The sequence below is a fragment of the Schistocerca gregaria genome, chromosome 5, assembly GCF_023897955.1.
Source record: "Schistocerca gregaria isolate iqSchGreg1 chromosome 5, iqSchGreg1.2, whole genome shotgun sequence".
NCBI classification, from domain to species: domain Eukaryota; kingdom Metazoa; phylum Arthropoda; class Insecta; order Orthoptera; family Acrididae; genus Schistocerca; species Schistocerca gregaria.
This window is the reverse complement of record NC_064924.1, coordinates 366,594,993-366,620,520: the sequence shown is the minus strand read 5'-3', so window position 1 is coordinate 366,620,520 and position 25,528 is coordinate 366,594,993. Positions and strand designations below refer to the sequence as shown.

The 25,528-nt window shown below is 38.9% G+C and overlaps 1 protein-coding gene across 1 annotated transcript in view; it reads left to right on the top strand.

Moving 5' to 3' along the window:
* Positions 1–25,528, top strand: part of LOC126273344 (rho-associated protein kinase 1) — a 210,822-nt gene that overhangs the window by 142,787 nt on the left and 42,507 nt on the right. Inside the window, exons 39-40 of the mRNA XM_049976891.1 lie at positions 21,669–21,923; positions 22,054–22,323. Of these exons, the coding sequence (XP_049832848.1) occupies positions 21,669–21,923; positions 22,054–22,323 (525 nt within the window). The remainder of the gene's footprint in view (positions 1–21,668; positions 21,924–22,053; positions 22,324–25,528) is intronic.

Genomic DNA, 25,528 nt, shown 5'->3' with positions numbered 1-25,528 from the left:
ACGAAAGGATGTGGGTTTTAAGGGAGAGGGTAAGGAGTCATTCCAATCCCGGGAGCGGAAAGACTTCCCTTAGGGGGGAAAAAAGGACAGGTGTACACTCGTGCGCGCGCACACACACACACACACACACACACACACACACACACACACACACACACACACACACACACACACACACAAGCAGACATATTTAAAGGCAAAGAGTAAGGGCAGAGATGTCAGTCGAGGCGGAAGTACAGAGGCAAAGAAGTTGTTGAAAGACAGGTGAGGTATGAGCGGCGGCAACTTGAAGTTAGCAGAGGTTGAGGCCTGGCGGATATCGAGAAGAGAGGATATACTGAAGGGCGAGTTCCCATCTTCGGAGTTCGGATAGGTTGGTGTTGCTGGGAAGTGTCCAGATAACTCGGACGGTGTAACACTGTGCCAAGATCACGTGATTTACCAACTGACCTGCCTGCACTGTGACGCTTTCTATGTGGGAATGACCAGCAACAAACTGTCCATTCGCATGAATGGACACAGGCAGACAGTGTTTGTTGGTAATGAGGATCACCCTGTGACTAAACATGCCTTGGTGCATGGCCATAACATCTTGGCACAGTGTTACACCGTCCGAGTTATCTGGACACTTCCCAGCAACACCAACCTATCCGAACTCCGGAGATGGGAACTCGCCCTTCAGTATATCCTCTCTTCTCGATATCCGCCAGGCCTCAACCTCCGCTAATTTCAAGTTGCCGCCGCTCATACCTCACCTGTCTTTCAACAACTTCTTTGCCTCTGTACTTCCGCCTCGACTGACATCTCTGCCCTTACTCTTTGCCTTTAAATATGTCTGCTTGTGTCTGCTTGTGTCTGTGTATGTATGTGTGTGTGTGTGTGTGTGTGTGTGTGTGTGTGTGTGTGTGTGTGTGTGTGTGTGTGTGCGCGCGCGAGTGTACACCTGTCCTTTTTTTCCCCCTAAGGGAAGTCTTTCCGCTCCCAGGATTGGAATGACTCCTTACCCTCTCCCTTAAAACCCACATCCTTTCGTCTTTCCCTCTCCTTCCTGAAGAAGCAACCATCGGTTGTGAAAGCTAGTAATTCTGTGTGTGTGTTTTGTTCATTGTGCCTGTCTGCTGGCGCTTTCCCACTTGGTAAGTCTTGGAATCTTTGTTTTTAATATATTTTCCCATGTGGAAGTTTCTTATATATTTTAAAGGAAAGAAATCCACTGGTACTAGAATAGGAAGTTGGGTAGTAGTAGTTGTATGGTGGTGTATTTTCACAAGGAACACTCCTCAATATGGTAGGGTTTTCATGAAAACTAAATGATTTCCAACATTGGACTGGGTAAGTTTTATTGCAGATGATCCTTTTGTAGAATTTTTCTAAGAGTTCTTCGTGGAACAACCCATTGGTAATTTATACTTGAAATATTAACTTCTACTGATGGAGCCTTGACAGTCAAATGTAACATTTTAAGAAAGACCAGCCCAGTAGGAATTAGTTTTGAGAAAAAGACACATCAGTTTTACAGAATTGATTTGATTTGATTTGAGTTATGGCGGGGGATGAAAACAACAATCATCTAAGCCCACTGTTGCACGCAGTGAAACAGAGTTTATATGTGTGGTTTCGCTCCCTGTGATTCTAGTAAGCCAACTGGTACCCTTAAAAAGTAATAGGAGACTCTTTACTGGTTCCTTATTAGACACGATTTCATCAGGCTCTACCAACATGAATATTCTCTGTCTTCTCTTCAGAGTTTCACTTTGGACGATAAGATGTGGAAAGTCCAGGCTGGAAAATCAACAATATTATAAAAGGGATAATCTGCTGTATTCAGTTGCATGCGTGCATAATGAGAGACAGTTACACATTGAGCTTTCGGTCAAAACCTTCTTCGGAAAGGAAAACACACACACACACACACACACACACACACACACACACGCGCTGATATATATATATATATATATATATATATATATATAAAACAGAAAGAAACTTCCACATGGGAAAATATATTAAAAACAAAGATTCCAAGACTTACCAAGCGGGAAAGCGCCGGCAGACAGGCACATGAACAAAACACACAAACACAAACACAGAATTACGAGCTTTCGCAACTGGCAGTTGCTTCGTCAGGAAAGAGGGAAGGAGAGGGAAAAATGAAAGGATGTGGGTTTTAAGGGAGAGGGTAAGGAGTCATTCCAATCCCGGGAGCGGAAAGACTTCCCTTAGGGGAAAAAAAGGACAGGTGTACACTCGCACACACACACACACACACATATCCATCCGCACATACACAGACACAAGCAGACATATTTAAAGGCCTTTAAATATGTCTGCTTGTGTCTGTGTATGTGCGGATGGATATGTGTGTGTGTGTGCGAGTGTACACCTGTCCTTTTTTTCCCCTAAGGGAAGTCTTTCCGCTCCCGGGATTGGAATGACTCCTTACCCTCTCCCTTAAAACCCACATCCTTTCATTTTTCCCTCTCCTTCCCTCTTTCCTGACGAAGCAACTGCCAGTTGCGAAAGCTCGTAATTCTGTGTGTGTGTTTGTGTGTTTTGTTCATGTGCCTGTCTGCCGGCGCTTTCCCGCTTGGTAAGTCTTGGAATCTTTGTTTTTAATATATATATATATATATATATATATATATATATATATATATATATATATATATATATACACGTTAGCAAGCACGCCTCAGGCACACATGACCACTACCTCCAGCCACTCCAGCTTGTTTAATGTGGTGCAGTTTCATCCTCCTCATCACATAGACTACATTTACAGGCTTCTTCCTCTATACCTGCTGTGTTTACTGTATGTTGGTGTTTTGTAAAATTCTGATGGCCAGTCAAGAGTCCTACCATGAGGTCAGTCTTGTTTTCTGTTCACAATCAAGATTACAGAATTCCTATTGAAATGTAGCTTTGGTATTAGTAGCTTGTCATGTTTTTGTTTTGGACTGTAGTCCAATATTATGCCTCCTGATCCAGCTAGATAGTTTTGATTTTATCATTGCCTTAATGATGGTTAGGATAGGTTATGGTCAAATAATTGGAGTCTTTGCGCCTGCCCTTGCCAGCCTATCAGCTTATTCAGTGTTACTAATCTCTGGGTGATTAGATTTACATGTTGCTTTCTTCTAGTCTCCCAAGGCATTCTGCAACAGTCTTTGATCTTGTTGCAGGGGTTGAGATTCCAGAGCTGCTTGGCTGTCTGAATAAATGTAGATGCTGTGATCCTTGCAGCACCTGTGCAAATTCTCCTTTGCGCACTCTCTGATAGTGGATGTATCTGCCTGGAATACTGTTGCCAACTTCCCTAGAGATACTGCTGTCTCTAGTCTAGATTTCCCCATTTGTGCCGGCACCAGCAGCTTCATCTGTTTTTTGCCTCAGCTCTAACCATGGATTCTGTGTTGTAATAATTAACTATACAAGAATAATTTGTGAGAGTTGTTACCGGAAGTATCTTGGACATCCTTCCGCAGCAGGAAATTTGCTGCACTCAAACCAATTACACTTCCTGGGAGAATCGCTCCCCCGGGAGCAGCAGCACCATCAGCAAGAGAGAGAGATGTTGGGAGCTACAAGTTGTAAGTCAGTCCGAGTCCGGCTAGGGAGTTCCTGCATAACATTCATCATGCCTTCTAATCATCAAGTGAGATAGAAATAGTGGCTGATATATAGACATTGATTAGTCTTCAGTAGAAACAGAACAGTGACTAGAATCATTGAGTATGGGTAGAGGCCGCGTGCCGAGAAATTTTCTACATCTACATCTATGTAGGAACCTAAATAAGTCGTCTCCTGCTTGTTGCAGTAGAAATGGAAAGATACCATCTGTGTCTGGTGACCTGAACAATTGAAATTTTCCCTCTGCCCATTGGATTTTTTTGAAATCAACACATTCTCTGGTAGAATCCCAGTTTTCCCTTTGATTACCTGTAAAACAATGTCCCCCAGGGAATGGATTGAGGAAAGTGTGTCAAGTGCATTGAGGGAAGAGTGTTGTCAGGAGCATGTCTAGCATTTCACTTGCTGTTCTTGTATACTCACTTCCTCCTTCCACAGAGTGCCTGCTGGATTAGTTGGTACTCTAGTGAGGATCTTATGAAATCTAGCACAAGTAGTTATACCTTCCACTTGCTCACAGAATACCTTGCAGGAAGACAGCTTCACTTGATTGATCACAAGGTTGTCTCTTTTCTTCGTTGCAAGGTTGAACAGTCTTCTTACCTACTTCCTATGCACTTTCATAAATTTGTTCCACAAAGATACATTCCTGTTTGTGCATTTCTAGGTAATTGGGCAGTTTTCTAAATATGAAGTCATAATGTCATATGTCACTTTATGTGCGCCATTTCCTCAAAATATGCTGGATTTCTAATCGAGATCCTGACTTAGGACGAGCATGAGTTTAGGTCTTTCCCATACGGGTCCCAGCCTGTTTCATTAGGATTCCTGTAAACCAAGGTTTGTTTAACACCCATTTCAACCCAAAATGTAACAAACATGTGTTTAGATTCCACGGCCACATGACATTGTTTGACGTAACTACCCATTAGAGTGGACCAGAAAGTTATGTCTGTTGCTACTTCCTTTCTTCTATTCCCGGAAGTAAATTTGCTACCCCTGTCCAAGATTTTCAGGCTATTTTCTTGAAGAAATTCAAGTATGTGCTCACCTCTGGTGTTGGTGTTGCTGCTTCCCCACATCAGGTTGTGGCTGTTGGCTTCACAACCAACCAGCAGTTGTTCATTCTGCTGTGAGCAGCTATCTACAAATCCCCTCACTTCCAGGAAAGAATTAGTACTGTCCTTGTAAGGAAGATACACTGAGACCATTAAATTTCCCTTGTGGTTCCTTCCTCAAATTATTTCTTCCTTGTGGTAATTAAGTCTCTGGAACAGAGGTCTTCCATCACCATGAAAAAAATTCCATTCTTACCATAAATGCATATTCTGGACTTGTTTAGATTTTTAGTGTAAATCAATGTACCTCCAGCTGCTCCTAGACTTGAAACACCCCCTTTGTATAGACAGAGTTCCTAGTTGAGGGCCACGTCCACTTGCTGTCATCCCAGATGATGGCGCAGGGCAGCAGTTGCCTATTTACTGTGTTGCAAGTTTATCTGCAACATTTGCACCCTCCAACCTGTTGCCATGATTTCTTCTGATGTCTTTGATTATTCTGATGACAACCTGCAAGAATCCCAAGTACAGTTTCAGATCTGTTCTCACATTGCCACCAGGGATTTTTTGCCGACTTCTACTGTAATGGTTTGGCCATCAAATACAACCTTTCAGTGGTTACCTTCCAATCATCTGCTGAGACCTTTTGGTTCTGTGCCCTTATTTTCTCGAACAGGGTCTTTGGAAGAGTGTCCTTAAGAAGTTTTGGTACAAAAAATTAGAACCTTTGTAGTCTTGAAAAGGTCAGCCACTATCTTCACCAGCAGTTTTCCTTCCTCCCGTGGAGATATCATGGGCATCATCTGCCAAGCCACTCAGCTATTCCCATTCCCTCACAAAGATTAGAGAACCTTTGTGCAGATAAACCCTCCTGAATTTGGACCCTCGACTTGTGTAGTTGTTCCTCCCCAATCTTCTCAAAGAGAGCTATCTGAGCAAACACTGTCTACTGTGAGGTGGTGTTGACCAGTGGATATCTATTTGCTGCCTTGGCTTTTTCTGGATCCATTTATCCTGAGAAATGATAGTACCAGACTCCTCTTTTGTTCTCTTTTTTATTCTCTTTGAGTTAGAAGGGGTCTGAGTACCCCTTTCCTTGTGACACTCTCTTTCTGGAGATCTTAGGTTCAAAACCTTCTAGTTCCCTCCATTTATGTTTTCGGAAATCGTTATTTACCTTCCTTTTCTTTTTGTTCTTTTAGGAGTTTCGTACTCTTGACCTGGTCCAACTTATCATTAACAGTTTTCACTTCATAGACTGCTCTGTTGCCCATTCCAAATGAGGAATTATGACGTCCCTGAATTTTTGTTTTCTGTGTTCTCCATTTTGTGTATCTTGGGTCAACACCATGAAACTCTGTGCGGTGCTAATTACTGAGGGAAGTCGCTTCACACCTTTCATTGGGTATCTGGAGTTTTGGGGAAGGGGTGTGGAAGAGTATATGGGAGAGATGGGGTGATGTGGGACACCCTTCATCTAGTTCTTCTACTGAGGAAACCCTGCCAGTAGTTGTCTGCTGCCAGCATAGGCCAGCATAGCCCTCAGCTTCTTGCAAACATGCAGGCCTCTCCACCCATACAGACAGTGCTTCTCCAAAGTGGCGTCACTTTGAAAGGCTTACAGCATTACTAAACAAGCTTTCCACCAGTAAATGTACAAAAGTCTGTAGGAGTTGTTTGTGAAATTATTTATTGTTTATTGTCACTTTTCGTATTTTTCATATCTGTTGCAAATGAACGGACAAATGTGTTGTCACATCGTGTGAAGATTTATTAACTGAAAATTCTTTCTTAGTTCTCTCTTAGTAGTTTAATTTTATTACACAAAGAAAACAAAATGAAGACTATGTGAATAATGGAAACCAGAAAGCTCACATTTCTTCTTAACATTAGGAGTACCATGTGGGTCATTTTTGAGCCACGAGGGTTGTTGAGGACTCTGGCCTCCTCCATAATCATCGTAGGACCAAATGCTCCTGTGACTTTTAATCATTTATGGGTTTGTACAACTCACCAAAATATCACCCCAGTAGCCAACCTAGAAGTATGAAAAATTTACCTCTTATACCTGAAGTACCACATGGCTGATTTTTTACTCATACACAGTTTAACACAATTTGTTATCAGTAACACCGATTTCCAGCCTGTAAATAGTTTCTGGGCATTCCTCGATGTTATTCAAAGATGTTGCAGTATATTACGACATTTTAGGACAAAAAAACCTGAAATGTGAAAAAATGGGGGTTTGGACAATGCTTCTTTCAAAGCGGCATGTCAAGGAACAGATTTGCAGAAATATGCAGTCCTTAAGAAGTTAATGCAAGGAAACTAATAAATTTTGCCGTGTTTCAGAAATATGGATTCTATTTTCTGACAACTGTGTTGCCTGCCAAAAGACAGGCAAGAACATGACTGTTGACAAGCAGCTGCATCCGTGGCAAGTGCAAGTGCAAGTGCCCATTCATACAGTACATTTCGCATTTCGAATAAACCTTATAAGTATGAGATAAGTACTGGCTTTTGTGCAAATCTGTCGAAACTGGTGGATGAGCTGAAACAAAAAGGAACAAGTTTAGTTGTCACTTTTCTGAGATCACTCATAGAGGTCCCTCCTGTGGTGCGAATTGGAAATGACGTCTTGTATGCAACACACTTATACAAGTTGTGCAACAATCTTCTCACAGTATACCAAGGGCCAAAAAAGTCCCTATTGTAAGTAATGTGCATGCTAGATGTCAGGTCAATGAGAATACTGAAAATAAACTTTCAGAAACAGTGAAGTTATACTAAAGGTGGAGTCGATATAGTCGGCCAAATGACGAGACTCTAGTGTCCTGGCTGGCACCTACTGATGGCCTGTGCATGTCTTTGACAACTTTCCTGGCCTTGCCGTGATCAACGTTCACAGAGTTTTTAAGTTACTTATCCTTAACAAGACCCCCCCCCGTGAACCATGGACCTTGCCATTGGTGGGGAGGCTTGCGTGCCTCAGCGATACAGATGGCCGTACCATAGGTGCAACCACAACGGAGGGGGGGGGGGATCTATTGAGAGGCCAGACAAACGTGTGGTTCCTGAAGAGGGGCAGCAGCCTTTTCAGTAGTTGCAGGGGGAACAGTCTGGATGATTGATTGAACTGGCCTTCTAACACTAACCAAAACGGCCTTGCTGTTCTGGTACTGCGAATGGCTGAAAGCAAGGGGAAACTACAGCCGTAATTTTTCCCGAGGGCATGCAGCTTTACTATATGGTTAAATGATGATGGCGTCCTCTTGGGTAAAATATTCCAGAGGTAAAATAGTCCCCCATTTGGATCTCCGGGTGGGGACTACACAAGAGGACGTCGTTATCAGGAGAAAGAAAACTGGCGTTCTGCGGATCGGAGTGTGGAATGTCAGATCCCTTAATTGAGCAGGTATGTTAGAAAATTTAAAAAGGGAAATGGATAGGTTAAAGTTAGATATAGTGGCAATTAGTGAAGTTTTGTGGCAAGAGGAACAAGACTTAGGGTCAGGTGAATACAGGGTTATAAATACAAAATCAAATAGAGGTAATGCAAGAGTAGGTTTGTTGTTGTGGTCTTCGGTCCTGAGACTGGTTTGATGCAGCTCTCCATGCTACTCTATCCTGTGCAAGGTTCTTCATCTTCCAGTACCTACTTCAACCTACATCCTTCTGAATCTGCTTAGTGTATTCATCTCTTGCTCTCCCTCTATGATTTTTACCCTCCACGCTGCCCTCCATTACTAAATTGGTGATCCCTTGATGCCTCAGAACATGTCCCACCAACCGATCCCTTCTTCTGGTCAAGTTGTGCCACAAACTTCTCTTCTCCACAGTCCTATTCAATACTTCCTCATTAGTTATGTGATCTACCCATCTAATCTTCAGCATTCTTCTGTAGCACCACATTTCGAAAGCTTTTATTCTCTTCTTGTCCAAACTATTTATCGTCCATGTTTCACTTCCATACATGGCTACACTCCATACAAATACTTTCAGAAAAGACTTCCTGACATTTAAATCTATACTCGATGTTAACAAATTTCTCTTCTTCAGAAACGCTTTCCTTGCCATTGCCAGTCTACATTTTATATCCTCTCTACTTCGACCATCATCAGTTATTTTGCTCCCCAAATAGCAAAACTGCTTTACTACTTTAAGTGTCTTATTTCGTAATCTAATTCCCTCAGCATCACCCGACTTAATTCTACTACATTCCATTATCCTCGTTTTGCTTTTGTTGATGTTCATCTTATATACTCCTCTCAAGACACTGTCCGTTCCGTTCAACTGCTCTTCCAGGTCCTTTGCCGTCTCTGACAGAATTACAATGTCATCGGTGAACCTAAAAGTTTTTATTTCTTCTCCATGGATTTTAATACCTACTCCAAATTTTTCTTGTTTTTCTTTTACTGCTTGCTTATTATACAGATTGAATAACATCGGGGAGAGGCTACAATCCTATCTTACTCCCTTCCCAACCACTGCTTCCCTTGCTACAACCCTATCTTACTCCCTTCCCAACCACTGTTTCCCTTTCATGCCCCTCGACTCTAATAACTGCCATCTGGTTTCTGAACAAATTGTAAATAGCCTTTCGCTCCCTGTATTTTAACCCTGCCACTTTCAGAATTTGAAAGAGAGTATTCCAGTCAACATTGTCAAAAGCTTTCTCTAAGTCTACAAATGCTAGAAACGTAGGTTTGCCTTTCCTTAATCTTTCTTCTAAGATAAGTTGTAAGGTCAATATTGCCTCACGTGTTCCAGTATTTCTACGGAATCCAAACTGATCTTCCCCGAGGTTGGCTTCTACTAGTTTTTCCATTCGTCTGTAAAGAATTTGTGTTAGTATTTTGCAGCTGTGGCTTATTAAACTGATTGTTTGGTAATTTTCACATCTGTCAACACCTGCTTTCTTTAGGGTTGGAATTATTATATTCTTCTTGAAGTCTGAGGTTATTTCGCCTGTTTCATACATCTTGCTCACCAGATGGTACAGTTTTGTCAGGACTTGCTTTTCCAAGAACGTCAGTAGTTCCAATGGAATGTTGTCTACTCCGGGGGCCTTGTTTCAACTCAGGTCTTGCAGTGCTCTGTCAAACTCTTCACGCAGTATCGTATCTCCCATTTCATCTTCATCTACATCCTCTTCCGTTTCCATAATATTGTCCTCAAGTACATCGCCCTTGTATAGACCCTCTATATACTCCTTCCACCTTTCTGCTTTCCCTTCATTGCTTAGAACTGGGTTTCCGTCTGAGCTCTTGATGTTCATACAAGTGGTTCTCTTATCTCCAAAGGTCTCTTTAATTTTCCTGTAGGCAGTATCTATCTTACCCCAAGTGAGATAAGCCTCTACATCCTTACATTTGTCCTCTAGCCATCCCTGCTTAGCCATTTTGCACTTCCTGTCGATCTCATTTTTGAGACGTTTGTATTCCTTTTTGCCTGCTTCATTTACTGCATTTTTATATTTTCTCCTTTCATCAATTAAATTGAATGTTTCTTCCGTTACCCAACGATTTCTACTAGCCCTCGTCTTTTTACCTACTTGATCCTCTGCTGCCTTCACTACTACATCCCTCAAAGCTACCCATTCTTCCTCTACTGTATTTCTTTCCCCCATTCCTGTTAATTGTTACCTTATGCTCTCCCTGAAACTCCGTACAACCTCTGGTTCTTTCAACTTATCCAGATCCCATGTCCTTAAATTCCCACATTTTTGCAGTTTCTTCAGATTTAACCTACAGGTCATAACCAATAGATTGAGGTGAGAGTCCACATCTGCCCCTGGAAATGTCTTACAATTTAAAACCTTGTTCTTAAATCTCTGTCTTACCATTATGTAATCTATCTGATACCTTTTGGTATCTCCAGGGTTCTTCCATGTATACAACCTTCTTTCATGATTCTTAAACCAAGTGTTAGCTATGATTAAGTTATGCTCTGTGCAAAATTCCACCAGGCGGCTTCCTCTTTCATTTCTTAGCCCCAATCCATATCCACCTACTACGTTTCCTTCTCTCCCTTTCCCTACACTTGAATTCCAGGATGTAGAGGCTTACCTCACTAGGGGTAAGATAGAGCTGCCTTCAGGAAAATTAAAGAGACCTTTGGAGAAAAGAGAATCACTTGTATGAATATCAAGAGTCAAGATGGAAACCCAGTTCTAACCATAGAAGGGAAAGGAGAAAGATGGTAGGAGTATATAGAGGGTCTATACAAGGGCGATGTACTTGAGGACAATATCATAGAAATGGAAGAGAATGTAGATGAAGATGAAATGGGAGATACGATACTGCGTGAAGAGTTTGACAGAGCACTGAAAGACCTGTGTCGAAACAAGGCCCCCGGAGTAGACAACATTCCATTGGTACTACTGACGGCCGTGGGAAAGCCAGTCCTGACAAAACTCTACCATCTGGTGAGCAAGATGTACAAGACGGGTGAAATACCTCAGACTTGAAGAAGAATATAATAATTCCAATCCCAAATAAAGCAGGTGTTGACAGACGTGAAAATTACCAAACAATCAGTTTAATAAGTCACAGCTGCAAAATACTAACACAAATTCTTTATAGACGAATGGAAAAACTGGTAGAAGCCGACATCGTGGAACATCAGTTTGGATTCCGTAGAAATACTGGAACACCTGAGCCAATACTGACCTTACGACTCATCTTAGAAGAAAGATTAAGGAAAGGAAAACCTACGTTTCCAGCATTTGTAGACTTAGAGAAAGCTTTTGACAATGTTGACTTGAATACTCTCTTCCAAATTCTTAAGGTGGCAGGGGTAAATTACAGGGAGTGCAAGGCTATTTACAATTTGTACAGAAACCAGGTGGCAGTTATAAGAGTCGAAGGACATGAAAGGGAAGCAGCAGTTGGGAAGGGAGTGAGACAGGGTTGTACCCTCTCCCCGATGTTATTTAATCTGTATATTGAACAAGCAGCAAAGGAAACACAAGAAAAATTCGGAGTAGGTATTAAAATCCATGGGGAAGAAATAAAAACTTTGAGGTTCGCCGATGACATTGTACGAGGGTCAGTCAAAAAGTAATGCCTCCTATTTTTTTTTCTACGTTTAATTGTCAGGAAATTTAAATGCAATTACATAGGTTGAAAACCACAACATTGAGGATCATTTTGTCATTTTTCAATGTAATCTCCGCCCATCTCTACAGTTTTGGTCCATCTTTGAACAAGGGCATGTATCCCAGCATGGTAAAAATCACAGCTCTGCTTCCTAAGCCATTGACGCACGGATGTTTTGACGGCCTCCTCATCTTCAAAATGAATCCGACGATGAGCTTCTTTTAGTGGCCCGAACAGATGGAAGTCTGATGGTGCCAGGTCAGGGCTGTATGGGGGATGAGGCAAAACTTCCCATCCAATTTTGACAATCTCGTCAGAGGTGTGACGACTGGTGTGTGGTCTTGCATTGTCATGCAAAAGAAGAACATAAGCCATTGATTTTGTTGGGCGAACTCGCTGAAGACGTGCTTTAAGTTTTTTGAGGGTTGTGACATATTGAACAGAATTTATTGTGCATCCCTGCTCCAAAAAATCAACCAGAATCACACCCTCTGTATCCCAGAAAACTGTTGCCATAACTTTCCCTGCCGATCGCACAGTTTTGAATTTTTTCTTCCTCGGCGAGCTTGTGTGACGCCACTCCATTGACTGCCTCTTTGATTCGGGTTCAAAAAAATGCACACGTTTCGTCCCCGGTCACAATTTTTTTCAGAAACTCATCTCCCTCCAAACGGAAGTGCTGCAAGTGTTGGGAGGCTATTGTTTTCCTTGCCTCTTTATTCTGATCGGTTAACATTCTTGGAACCCACCGTGCACAAACTTTTGAGTACCCCAGTTGTTTAATAATCGTGATCACACTGCCTTTACTAAGAGAAATAATGCGACACACTTCATCTGCAGTCAACCGACGGTCACCACGAATGATGTCATCAACTTGCTGAGTGTTGTGTGGAGTCACTGCACTCACCAGCCTGCCGCTCCGCTTTTCGTCAGTCAACGGTGTTTGCCCTTCAGCTTCCTTACAACGACGAACCCATCGTCTAACAGTGTTGACATCCACTGTCACAACACCATACACCTTCTTCAGTCTTTCATGAATGCGTATGGGCGTTTCACCTTCTGCATTCAAGAATTCAATCACACAACGCTGTCTCAAACGAACATCGATGTCGGCCATCTTACAAACTTCTGCTGTGCTGCCACCTGTTGACACAGAAAGTTGCTACTGCAGTGGATTGCAGAAGAAGGTTTAAGGAATGGCACCAAATTGAAATTTTTCACTTAACTTAATTTTTTTAAGTAGAAAAAAAATGGGAGGCATTACTTTTTGACCGACCCTCGTAATTATGTCAGAGAGAGCAAAGGACTTGGAAGAGCAGTTGAACGGAATGGATAGTGTCTTGAAAGGAGGATATAAGATGAACATCAACAAAAGCAAAACGAGGATAATGGAATGTAGTCGAATTAAGTCAGGTGATGCTGAGGGAATTAGGTTAGGAAATGAGACACTTAAAGTAGTAAAGGAGTTTTGCTATTTGGGGAGCAAAATAACTGATGATGGTCGAAGTAGAGAGGATATAAAATGTAGACTGGCAATGGCAAGGAAAGTGTTTCTGAAGAAGAGAAATTTGTTAACATCGAGTATAGATTTAAATGTCAGGAAGTCAATTCTGAAAGTATTTGTATGGAGTGTAGCCATGTATGGGAGTGAAACATGGACGATAAATATTTTGGACAAGAAGAGAATAGAAGCTTTCGAAATGTGGTGCTACAGAAGAATGCTGAAGATAAGGTGGATAGATCACGTAACTAATGAGGAAGTATTGAATAGGATTGGGGAGAAGAGAAGTTTGTGGCACAGCTTGACCAGAAGAAGGGACCAGTTGGTAGGACATGTTCTGAGGCATCAAGGGATCACAAATTTAGCATTAAAGGGCAGTGTGGAGGGTAAAAATCGTAGAGGGAGACCAAGAGATGAATACACTAAGCAGATTCAGAAGGATGTAGATTGCAGTAGGTACTGGGAGATGAAGATACATGCACAGGATAGGGTAGCATGGAGAGCTGCATCAAACCAGTCTCAGGACTGAAGACCACAACAACAACAAGATTTCACAATGACAGTTTATACTCTGAGTAGCAGATGAGCTTGCTAGCCCCTACAAGCTGCAGAGAGAAGGCAATCTCCCCTTGCAGGCACTCGGTACTAGTGCTGGCCAACCTGAAAATGAAAAGCATTTTCAAATTCAGGCTTCCTACAAAGAACAAAAGGAACTAAAACATTACATGTATGTTTAAAGTGCAACAATTATATGTGCAAAAACTGCTGAACCAAAACTGTTGTCCAATGTCTCACCTCTGTCTCTTTCCTAGTTTAGACAATTCTGTCCACTTCTTTGTCCCGATATATTTCTGAATCTTTATAATTCTAGAGTGAATTTGTTCTGTTTTTTGGTTCCTTGAATGCATTAAACAAGGAAACATGCAGAGCACCTTAGTCACACGCTGCATTTTAGAATCTTTTACAAATACTTGTAACTTACCGTATTTGTCTGTAAAAGTAGTAAAACTATCAGTACTCATGTGAACAGTATGTTTTGACTCTGTTTCAATATTTTTACAAGGAAAAACTGTGTAACATTGTTTTACTTACTTCTTTTAATTATTTTTGATGAAAGCTTGAGGAAACACTTTTGAAAAATTTAAAATTAAAAAAAAATTCGGAAAATGTATCTTTGGTAGTGTGCTGTTCATTTTAGAGACCAAATTATCCTTTCGTTACATTTTAGAGACTTCCTAAATGTATTGTTAACATTGTGACACCTAAAACACCACCCAGATACTGATATAACAGCGGTTACGTGTTGTTGGTAAAAAATGACCCATGTGGTACTTCAATGAAGTACAATGCAGTCCATTACTTCTAGTGTTAAAAAGTCAATTTCCAGGTCCATATAGCAATTCTCAATCTTTAATGTTGGAAACTTCTTTGGTTTCTCTTTTGATACACAGGGGGTATAAATTTAATGAGGGACATAATATCACAGTATTTTGACTATTTAATTGTTCTGACATGAGGATATTTCGTCAGATATTATACTAGAGCATCTGTTACCTTATTGTAGACTATATTTATCTTCTATTGCTATGTAACTGAAAGAAAATTTCTCTTACATTGCGCACTTATATCTGTGAAATTGAAACTTTGAGACCTGCCTAATGAACGCTTTTTGCTTAATTAGGGAAAGTTTTTTTTTTCGCTATTGTTTATTTACACTAGTAAAATCTTTAAAATCTTCATTCCTCTTTTTGCTGACTCAGTGCAGATTTTTTATTCTGCTTCCTCCTTGTGAATTCCAGCCTTTGTCCAGATGAGTAAACTACTTTCACTGTTCTCTTGATTTTGGCCATCTGTGGACTACATGAAGTAACTTCCCTTACTGTGAACTAAGGTTACATTTTGTAGCAAAAATAGAACATGATACTTTTAAATGAACAGTGCCCTTTAATACACATTGACACACATAACAACAAACAGAGCCAAACCTAAAATGATGATGATGATGATGATGATGATGATGATAACAATAACAACAATTACAATAATACACTCTCTTTGAGCTGAGAGTTTTCACAGAATACAAAATTAGGTGCCATTGTAAGAGGGGACTAACAAAGTTAGATTTATTTCTTCCTCTGACTTCGTCATGATGTTATCTTTGTTCCCGATTTTCGATATTTTCAGTGTATGTTCATTGTTTCTCTCTGTTCTTTTCCTTCATCTGTGATGTGCTCTTTGACCTTTTACTGAAAACCCCTCAACTTTCTAATCTGGTTGTGAAAAGTTAATATGTCTAGATCTTCTACTTTTGTAACATTGATTCCTGCTACAACCAGCTTCCCTGATCCAACTGATTTGCATTTTGCGATTAGTGTTGAAGGGGTCAAATATTTTTTTAGACAGGCTTTCTGGGGTTCATTCAAATGAAGTGACCATGAAATCAAATTCTCCCTTTCCTGAGAACATAGATAGATTTACAGTTTCGGTGTAGATTTCACCATCACTTCATCTCATTCACATACTCCCAACCTTCCTTGGACTGACTATTTTCTGTTGTAGCTTCCTTTCTGTTTTTTCCAACTCTTCAGTTTCTCGCTTTTTGTTGAGCAGTAAACATTCCACTGCATAAAGTTACTCGAGTCTTATGAGTGTTGTAGTGTTGGAATTTTGTTTGTATTGAGAGTGATTTCTTTATTGTAATTTTCCTTTGATAATTGACAACCCATTTCCATTTTCTGGGCTATGCTTTTGTTTGCTTCTTTATCTAGATGTTAGACTGTATTATTTCCCCCAATTACTTAAATTTAGTCAGTCGATTCTACCATAACTTTTGCTTAGGAATTTAGGAGCTTTTTTTAATGTTCAGTATGAATTCTGTCTTTTCGAAAGAAATTTGTAATCCCGCCTATTCCACTGTCTCTTTCATCAGGTTGATTTGCTCAGTTGCTGTAGTGATGTTTTTGGAAAATATTGCTAAATCATCTTAGAGTTTTTAATTACCAATGTGATTCCTTCCTCTTGAAGTTAATTGTTCCATTCCCTTACTACCTTTTCCAAAGTGCAGTTGAAGAGCAATGAGGAGAGACCTTCACCTTGCCTTTCATCAGTTTTTATTTCAAATGGTTTTCCAAGGTATTTTGTTTTGGTCTGTGTTTCTATCAGTGTTTCTTTAATTATTGCCAAAGCTTTGTGGCTCTGCCAAATTCTTGTAGTATATTGAAGAGAGTTTCTGTGTGTACAAAGTCATAGATGTTATTGAAATTTACAAAGATTATGGCAAGATTTTTGTTTCCTAGTCAATAGTTGCTTATGATCGCTTTCAAAATCATAATCTATTCTACACAGGACTGCCCTTTTCTAAATCCCATTTGGTCTTCAATGGTCTGATGGTCTAATTACTCTTCCAAACAGTTTTGAAGGGTGTTGGACAAGATTTTGTACTTAACAGCCGCTAAAGAGATTCCTGTAGAAGCTAACTTATTTCTTTTCTTGTGTAAAGGGTGTGTTTTGATCGGTCCACCGCTGGCATTTTTACCACATACTTCCAAAAGCCTAGTTATTTTTGAGTTCATTAATTATATTCTGAAGTTCAGATTTATCTGGTGGTTTTCAATTTGGAAAAACATTATCAGATTCTACTTTGACTAAAAGGTATCACTTATTTCTCAAAATTGAGGAGCTTCTTTGAAGTACCGTATTTAGTCGAATCTAAGCCGCACTTTTTTTCTGGTTTTTGTAATCCAAAAATCTGCCTGAGGCTTAGAATCGAGTGCAAAGTAAGCGGAAATTCTGAAAAATGTTGGTAGGTGCCGCCACAACTAACTTCTGCCGTCTAATATATGTAGCGTGACACAGGCATGCTTTGCAGGTGCAAAGATAAATACTGGCGCCAAAACCACTGCGTCAGTAAATAAATTTAAAAAAAAGTGGAAGACGAGCTTTTTTCTCCGCCCCGATTTTCGACCACTGCATTTTCGTATATTATCCAACGAAGGAAATACAAATTTCGTATTGTTCATCTTCGAACGTAGCAGCATTTCAATGTACTACAAAAATCCGACTGAAAAGACTGTTTGGGATGTTTGTCAATATGGGAAACTCTACGTTCTGAATTTTTTCCTACCAGTGAGAAGAGATGGTTTCTAATAGGAACTTTTATGAATTGTGAATCACATGCAGTATTCTCTTCACCATAAGAATAATATGAATATAAACATTTTGTCATGTATTCTTTCATGTTGCAGCTATCTCATTTAAATCTTGTCTGCCTAATAAACTACGAAACTAGAGTGACAACAGCAAACGCGGAAGAATTCACTAATCATGTCATGTTTATATTCGTATTATTCTTATGCCTAATAGTGATACAGTCAGAAATGAAGCAAGGCAATTGACAAAATTTTTAAATCTAAGATGACTACTTTCGGTGCAGAATGTAATATACTAAAAGAGACGTCTGCAAAGATTTTCAAACGGAGAAAAATTTCGCCAAACTCGCGTTCAGATCATCATCTATCATACGCAGTCTGTTATTTGGTTCTTGTTGATCATTATCAAAAGAGCAGAGTGATGTAAACACCTATAACAAAGAGAACGGCACTTATCAGATCAAAGAAAAATAAGCAATCAATTCAAACCAGACGAAGCACCTGAAAAAGGAAGGGTACCCGAATAAATACGGACGGAGTGCCCTGGCACATAGCAATGGCTACCTGGTAAAGCTTAACAGCTAAGCTTACGACTCGAATCAAACTACTTTAGCTGTATCGTCATTTGTTAGACCTAAATTGTGTCTCATATTATAATGGACTAACATTGTTTCGATTTGGAAGTGCGGCCTAAAACTTTTCTCTCACCTTGAATTTCGAGTCTCAAATTTCAGGTGCAGCTTAGATTCGGGACTTTTTTCCTCGATTTAGAGTCTGATTTTTCAAGTGCGGCTTAGATTCGAATGCGGCTTAGATTCGAGTAATTACGGTACTCAGCTAATAGTTCACATTTTTCTTTATTATTATTGGCTAGTTCACCTTTTTTCTTTTAAAACATAGACTTCGCAATTGATACTTCATTGATTGAGCTTTGAAAGTTCTATAAAAAATTCTTGTGTTGTTATTCTGGAATCTTCTTCAATATCATGTGGAAGAGACTTTTCAAAATATCTGGTAGCAAGTCTCAAAATTTTGTTGTTCAGTTTCCTTGGTTTGTGAATTGCAAACAATCGGGTTGTAGAATACCATCTTTTCCACACTCTCAATCTGTCTTCCAAGGTATCTTCACAGTCTTCAGTCCACCATACATGTTTCTCGTTCTTTGTCAATGGAGCGGTTTCCTTCGCAGCATCTATTATTTTGGTACTGTTGCTTTTCCAATCACTAGTTTCTGTGTTGTTTAGTTTGTTCTGGAATATTTCTTTGTAATTTTGTAATTTCTCTTTGTTGGTTTTAAATATTTTATTCTTGTGACCCCTAGTCTTGTGTTGGGGAATAAATTTTACCGTAAACTACCATCAGGTAATGGTCCATTCCAATATTTGCAACTTTCTTTACCTTGGCATTTGTTGCTTCTTTAGTGTTTGTACTTGATATCACACAATGATCACTTAGGATCACTCTGAAATATGGATTTGACGATCTTCATGTATTTTTTATTTTCTGTGGGCTCTTTTTTTAAATATGTAGACATCAGTTTTAAGTTGAAAACTTTGCACAGTCTAATCAATCTGCCACTACTTCTGTTGGTTCTTTATGTGCCCAGTTGTCTGTTGATTCTGCAAAAGATTTTCTTTTCTCCAGTGTGAGCATTAAAATCTCCTGACCGTACTTTGTCATTTTCATTTGGGATTTGGGGTACTTCATTTTAAAAGGTTTCCCAAAAACATTCCACCTTATAAGGGTTCTTCCTATTTTTTTCATTTATAGGTGCTTAGTAGTTAATCAGCGTGTAATGTTTGTCACCACAGCAGTAGAAGGGGGCAGTCTTTTTGATTGAGAGTAAAAATCTGCCTCAGAGTCTGTCCCTTGACAAATTACGGCAAATACTATTCCTAGATGTGGAACACTTCTTTTGCGCTTCACAACCCAGGCCATCTGCATCCTTCCCTCCACCGCCAGCTTCTGTGAACTAATCAGATGGGAGTTATCTTACAACACTTCCTCCCCTTTCGTAATCATCCTGGCCTCAGCCTCAGGTAACCCACTGTCCACACACCCTCTATCCAACAATTTCCCTATCCTCTGTCCTGCCTCCCCCTCCCAAGTCGCCTTCAGTGTGCACTATTCCCAACCAGCCCCTAAAATTGTGCTTTACTTCCCACCCTTTTCTCCTGCATTCTTAGCCTGCAAAACAGTTGCTTCCCTCTGAGCTGCTAGACACCTACCCCACAGATCTTTTCCCTGCCTCCCACCTCTCACTCCATCTATCTACCCCAGGTGACACTACCCCAACCACAACCAGTCCACATATCGAAATACCGCATTGGCACTGTTAGTCCAGCCAGCACCGTGTAAGGGTATAGGTGTGTGCGCGTGCATGTGCGTGGACATGGGTGTGTTTTACTCTAGCTCATCAAAGACTAACCCTGAAAGCTAGGAAGTTTTCTGTCTCTTGTGTGTACCTATTGGCAACTCAGTGCTTCTGCCTTTTTAGTGAGTGATCTCCTTAATCAAAAAATAGTGAAATTCTCCAAGAACTTTCTACTACATTTATTCTGTTTTAGATTTATACCCATTAGAATCATCATGAGTCATATCTCGAATACTTGGAAAAATCAGTCATGTGGCAGTCACTAGCAAAGCAACACCAGCTGTCTTTTGCTGCTTTAACAGTGCAGATACATGCAGTGGATTGGTGTGGTCCCTTTTTCCAATCCATTGAAATCGAGAGCTTCAAAATAAATACCAACTGCAACCTAGTTGAGAAAGATATACATACAGTACTCTTTAAACTGATTACAATTGGAGCCAGAATATTTGCAGCGTGTGCTGTGTGATTTTGATCATTGATTAAGCTTAGCCAGTCAATTGAAGAATGTAAATAATACATGTTTCATCTTTGTTTTCACATCTCTCTCTCTCTCTCTCTCTCTCTCTCTCTCTCTCTCTCTCTCTCTCTCTCTCTCTCTCTCATTGGGTTTCTTTTTTGCTGTCCACCATCTAATTTGTGCACCATGATTACTATTCGAGCATGATTTGAGTCAATTACTTTGTTAATTTCCTTCTTCTTTCTGGGTGAAGAAATGGTGTATAGTTTATTTCCTAGAATTTTGTGTGGATGGTGAAATTAAAATTTTTTGCCTTCATTTGAATTATTTTCATGTTTAGCATTACCTCACACCCATCTCCTTTGTGTTATTGTTTATATCAACCATACAAAGGTTTTTTAGACAGGTCTCCTGAGAGAAGGTTTTCACAATTTGTCAGCTGTTCCATGTGTTGGTTTATGCGAATTTGAAATGAAACGGAGCACTAAGTTTGCTTCCTATGAGCACTACCAATTGGTACTTTTGTTTGCTAAATTTTTGCTCTGGCTATTTAGTATTAAATAAACTATTATTGACTGTCCATAAATCTTATGATACTATGATCCTTCTTAGTTTATGAGTTATTCAGTTGCCTATGTTTTGCATCTGCCGTTATCAAAATATGAGCAGTTTGATTTCCATTTGTGTTGAGATGTGAAGTGTTAAAATTAGTCTGTAAAATGTTTTTGAGGAACGATATCATTTACACCAGTCCTTTTGTGTTAATCATACATTGGATTTGTTTTCTGTGAAATTTCAGTGCTTATACCACAGTTAGTTTAGTCCTGGAATGTTATTTTAGCTTTTTGTCTCTTGTAGAAGCATGTTAATTTTCAATCTACTGGAACAGCCACAGTTCACAGTATTGTACTACTGTATACTTACTGTATTATGAAGTTGTTTCACATTGTAATTATTTTAGTGTGACTGTAGAGCTTATGTGGGCATGTTCCCTATTTATATCTCTAATGCTGTGAAGCTTTTGATGAAACAGAGGAAGAAAATACTTTCATTGTACTTTTAGTGGTACAGATAAAACTGAAAATCAGGGACTTGTAATATAAATACTCCTTCTAATTAAATGTAGTCTTGATTGTTTTATGTTTAATACATGCATGCATGAGATCTTATTACTCTTCAGTTTCATCTAAATTTGCAAATTACTACTTTTTCAAATTTTCATCATGCACATTAATCATCAAATAGGATGGTTCTTTATTATGGTGCAAGGATACGATCTTGTAGCTAAGGAAAGGTAATATCATTTCTTTAGAATGTGATACCATAAGATATGATACACGTGCAGTCATACAAGCTCCTGTACAATCCTTCCTATAATCGTATTGTGGTTTCCTCAGGTGAAAGCCCTGCATGGACAGATAGAACAGGAGCAGCAGAAGAAGAATGTCTTGCAGACAGAACTTGGAGTGCAGGCATCAGAAGTCGCTCACTTACGTGCAAGGGAAGCTCAGCTTATTCGTGAAGTAACACAGTTAAGAGAGGGCAAAAAATCTATTGAAGAAGAGCTGCACAAAGTTAAAGCTGCTCGATCTGTGGACGATTTGCAGATGAAGGAGTTGCAAGACCAACTTGAAGCAGAACAATACTTCTCGGTAAGACTAATATATTTACATACATTTTTCCACATATCTGTTTGCAGTATATACTTATAACATAATAATAAATTTGTGTTTAATCAGTAAGATGCTATTCTAACTACTGTAAAATTTCTTTATGTATTAGACATTATACAAGACACAGGCACAGGAACTAAGGGAGGAGGTGGATGAAAAACAGAGGTCAATACAAGAGCTTGAGGAGGAGAGAGACTCATTTTCTAGGCAGTTGCAATTGGCTCTTGCTCGAGCAGACAGTGAAGCACTTGCTCGGTCGATTGCTGAGGAGACAGTTGCTGATCTAGAGAAAGAGAAGACTGTCAAAGAATTGGAGCATAAAGATCTGATGTCAAAGCACCGAGCTGAACTTGCTAATAAGGAAATAGCCCTAAATACGGTATGTCTGTAGCCTATTTTTCTTGCCATTTCCATCTTTTTGGTATGCCTTTATGATCTTAATATAATTACTGAGTTTTTGTATGCTGATTTTCTCTACATATATTCTTTTACCACAATTTTTTCCTCCCTTCTACTTCCTTTCACTGAAGGGCAAGCAATTAGAGCTCTTGCATGTTATCTTTGTGTGTTATATTAAAGAGATGTACATAAAAAGAAAAAGGTGTTTTGTACTCTGTAAATTTGCTGTGCTTCCAACTTGCAATTTTTAGTTTTAATAGTGAAGAAAAGTAAAAGATGAAGACTGAAATATGAACGTGGATAACTGAAAGTGTTACTTGTGTAGATTTGAGGAGATTGAATGTTTATTCACGTAGACAAATACTGATGTAGATGAAGTAGGTTACCCAATATTAAACTCTATACAGCTTTAAAAGATTAAAACTTGGGACGGTTAAGATAGAAAGAATAAACAGAAGTGCAGGTGGAATTGATGAGACATCCAAAATTAGATTTAAAAAAATTGAAAATTTGGGGAATGAGATTTGCTGGGGATTTAAGGTAACTGCAGAGAGGTTTTCTAAGAGCTTCATTTCTTTATAGCAGATGTATTTGTGTTAAAGGAAACTTAAAAGAAAGTAAAAGAAATGTTAGAAACAAATAGGTATATCCCTAATGTATAGTATCATATCATACCAGGGAAGGTCAATTAAAAGGTGTTAAAAGGCTAGGGTTGTAAAAAAATGACTCACAAATGCTTCTATAGAAATTTTTATGAGAGATTTAGTTTTAATTCTTCTGTACACACCAACAGTGAAATAAAGAAAAATAAAGAAAAGAAAGTAAGGTTTAGTTTTTTATATCTCCAGAAGTAATTCTGGGATAAACTTGAAACTTTGTACATAATAACTTACGAATACAAGGTCTTAGAATATAAAATTTCATCCTCCTACTGCTTTTCAGTAGCTTACATATTGAGGGCAAGGTAGATGATTTTTCTAAAAAAAATGCCAAAAATGGCGATTTTGGCTTGCTCTTACAAAAAAATATCTTCTGCAAACTCTTTTAAACCATTTTCATTGAAAGACTATGTTCTAAACCACCTAAAAACCATATTTGATTTTTCAGTGCAAGCATATAAGACACTAAAAAAAGAACAAGAAGTTGGAGTTGATTGAAAATGGGCCCATATTTTGCTGGTACCAAATCTGACACCTTTTATTATGTTCTATAATTGTTTAATATTCTCTGGGGAAGGCAGCATAAAAGTCTTCATGACTAGGAAGTGAGCTGAAGACTGAATAACTCAGAAAAACTCCAAAAAAGAAGTTTCTTTGTATCACATCGTGAAATATTTCAGCCTGTTTTTCTGATATAATTACAGAATCAAACTCGTTACAAACGTCACAATTTAACTGAGCATTACTAAGCCAGTTGAGATCATGATAGTGAAATTGTTTTTTGCGTAATAAGTGCAGCACACATTGTATGAATAGCCTGCAGGTTTTACACCTCTCACATTGTGTAAATTTTGGTGAAGTTCAATGCAGTCTTCCAGACAATTTTTGGAATTGATTCATGTTAGAGAGAATTATTAGTACGTCTTTTTGTTGTGTAATGCTATTGATATACTAGTTTAATTGTGGTTTAATGTATAGAATTCTGTTAGCATAGTTTGCAGTTAAGTAAACATGAAAAATTGTATAAATGTGTTACTATGGTCCTTGGTGGCTCTAACCACTGCTAGTCCCTTTTGAAGTGAGGAAACCGGCATCCTCATTACCATAGGGGACACACCTGATAGCTGTGCAGCAGCAGCCATGGACGTGTTTCTTTACCACATATTCTCAACTTGATGTGGATTTCTTTACAAAGGATCCTAAGCTGATGATACATTTCTATAAGTGTCAGAGGCCAAAGCTAGAAGAGGTCTCTTTGAGTGTCTCTTTCAAGTGTATGTTTACTTCAAGCTACTTGAATTTTTTACAGGGCTCATTAATTTGCTGTAGAATGTCATGAGGAAAATTACACTGCCGGCCATTTTACGTCACTTGTGGGAATTATTTTGGGAAGAAACTTTGATAAAAGAAAATCCAAAAAATTACACTTTTCAAATGTGATTGCCTCAAGTTAGTAGAGCGGCAAAAAGAGAAAAAATATTCTTTTTGTTGGATTTTTTATTCAATTTCATTTTTTATAAAAATAGTTTTTTAGAGCTGAATGCTGTAGAAATGTGGGAATAAAAAACAAACAAACAAAGATTACTTACTTGCAGTTTTTCTGACTCAAGCTCATTTCCTAGTCGTCATGACTTTTGACATTATCTTCCAAAGAGAGTAGTAGACAATTATTGAACATAGAAAAAGATGTCAGATTCAGTCTGTGAGTACCAACGGAATATGGTGCCATTTTCAGTGTGCCTCCACCTTGTCTTTTTTTAGGGCCTTATATGCTCACATTGGAAAACCAAATATAGTTTGTTAGGTGGTTTAGAATATGGTCTTTGTAATGAAAATGGTTTTAAAAAGTCTGCAAAAGACTATTTTGTGTAAAAGTGGTTCAAAAATTGCATGTTTGGCATAAAGAAAAATCAACTTTGCCCTCAGTATGTAAATTGTTGTAAAGCAGTAGCTGAATGAAAATTTAGATTCTAAGGCCTTTTATTGATAAGTCGTTATTGCAAAGTTTCAGATGTATCGCACAATAACTTCCGGAGACACACAAAGCTGAACTTCACATTTTTTCAAGCATCTTTTTTTGGCCAGTTTTGCTTCAAACTATCTATATGCAAATCACTCAGGAAATCTTTATTATTATTATTATTATTATTATTATTATTATTATTATTATTATTATTATTATTATTATTTCACTTACAAGAGTGCAGAAAGTTGTACAAGATGGCTTAGTTTTTTTTCCCAATAAAATATCTCTGGAGATATGCCTCAAAGTTGCTGAAAACTCACAGGTGTACTGTTGATAGCTGCACTATGGGATCAAACAAATGACTATATCTCTGCAAGTATTAAATTGGTAAAAATAAAACTGTATCAATGTTCATTGGGAACATTTGCAAATATTCACATACAATTTCAGCAAAACCTGTGGGGGCATGTGGGAACTTCGGCAGGGAATGGCCCAGTGGTTAAGGCACCACACTTGCATTAAAGGGGATCTGGGCTGAAATCCCTGACCAGCCATCATAA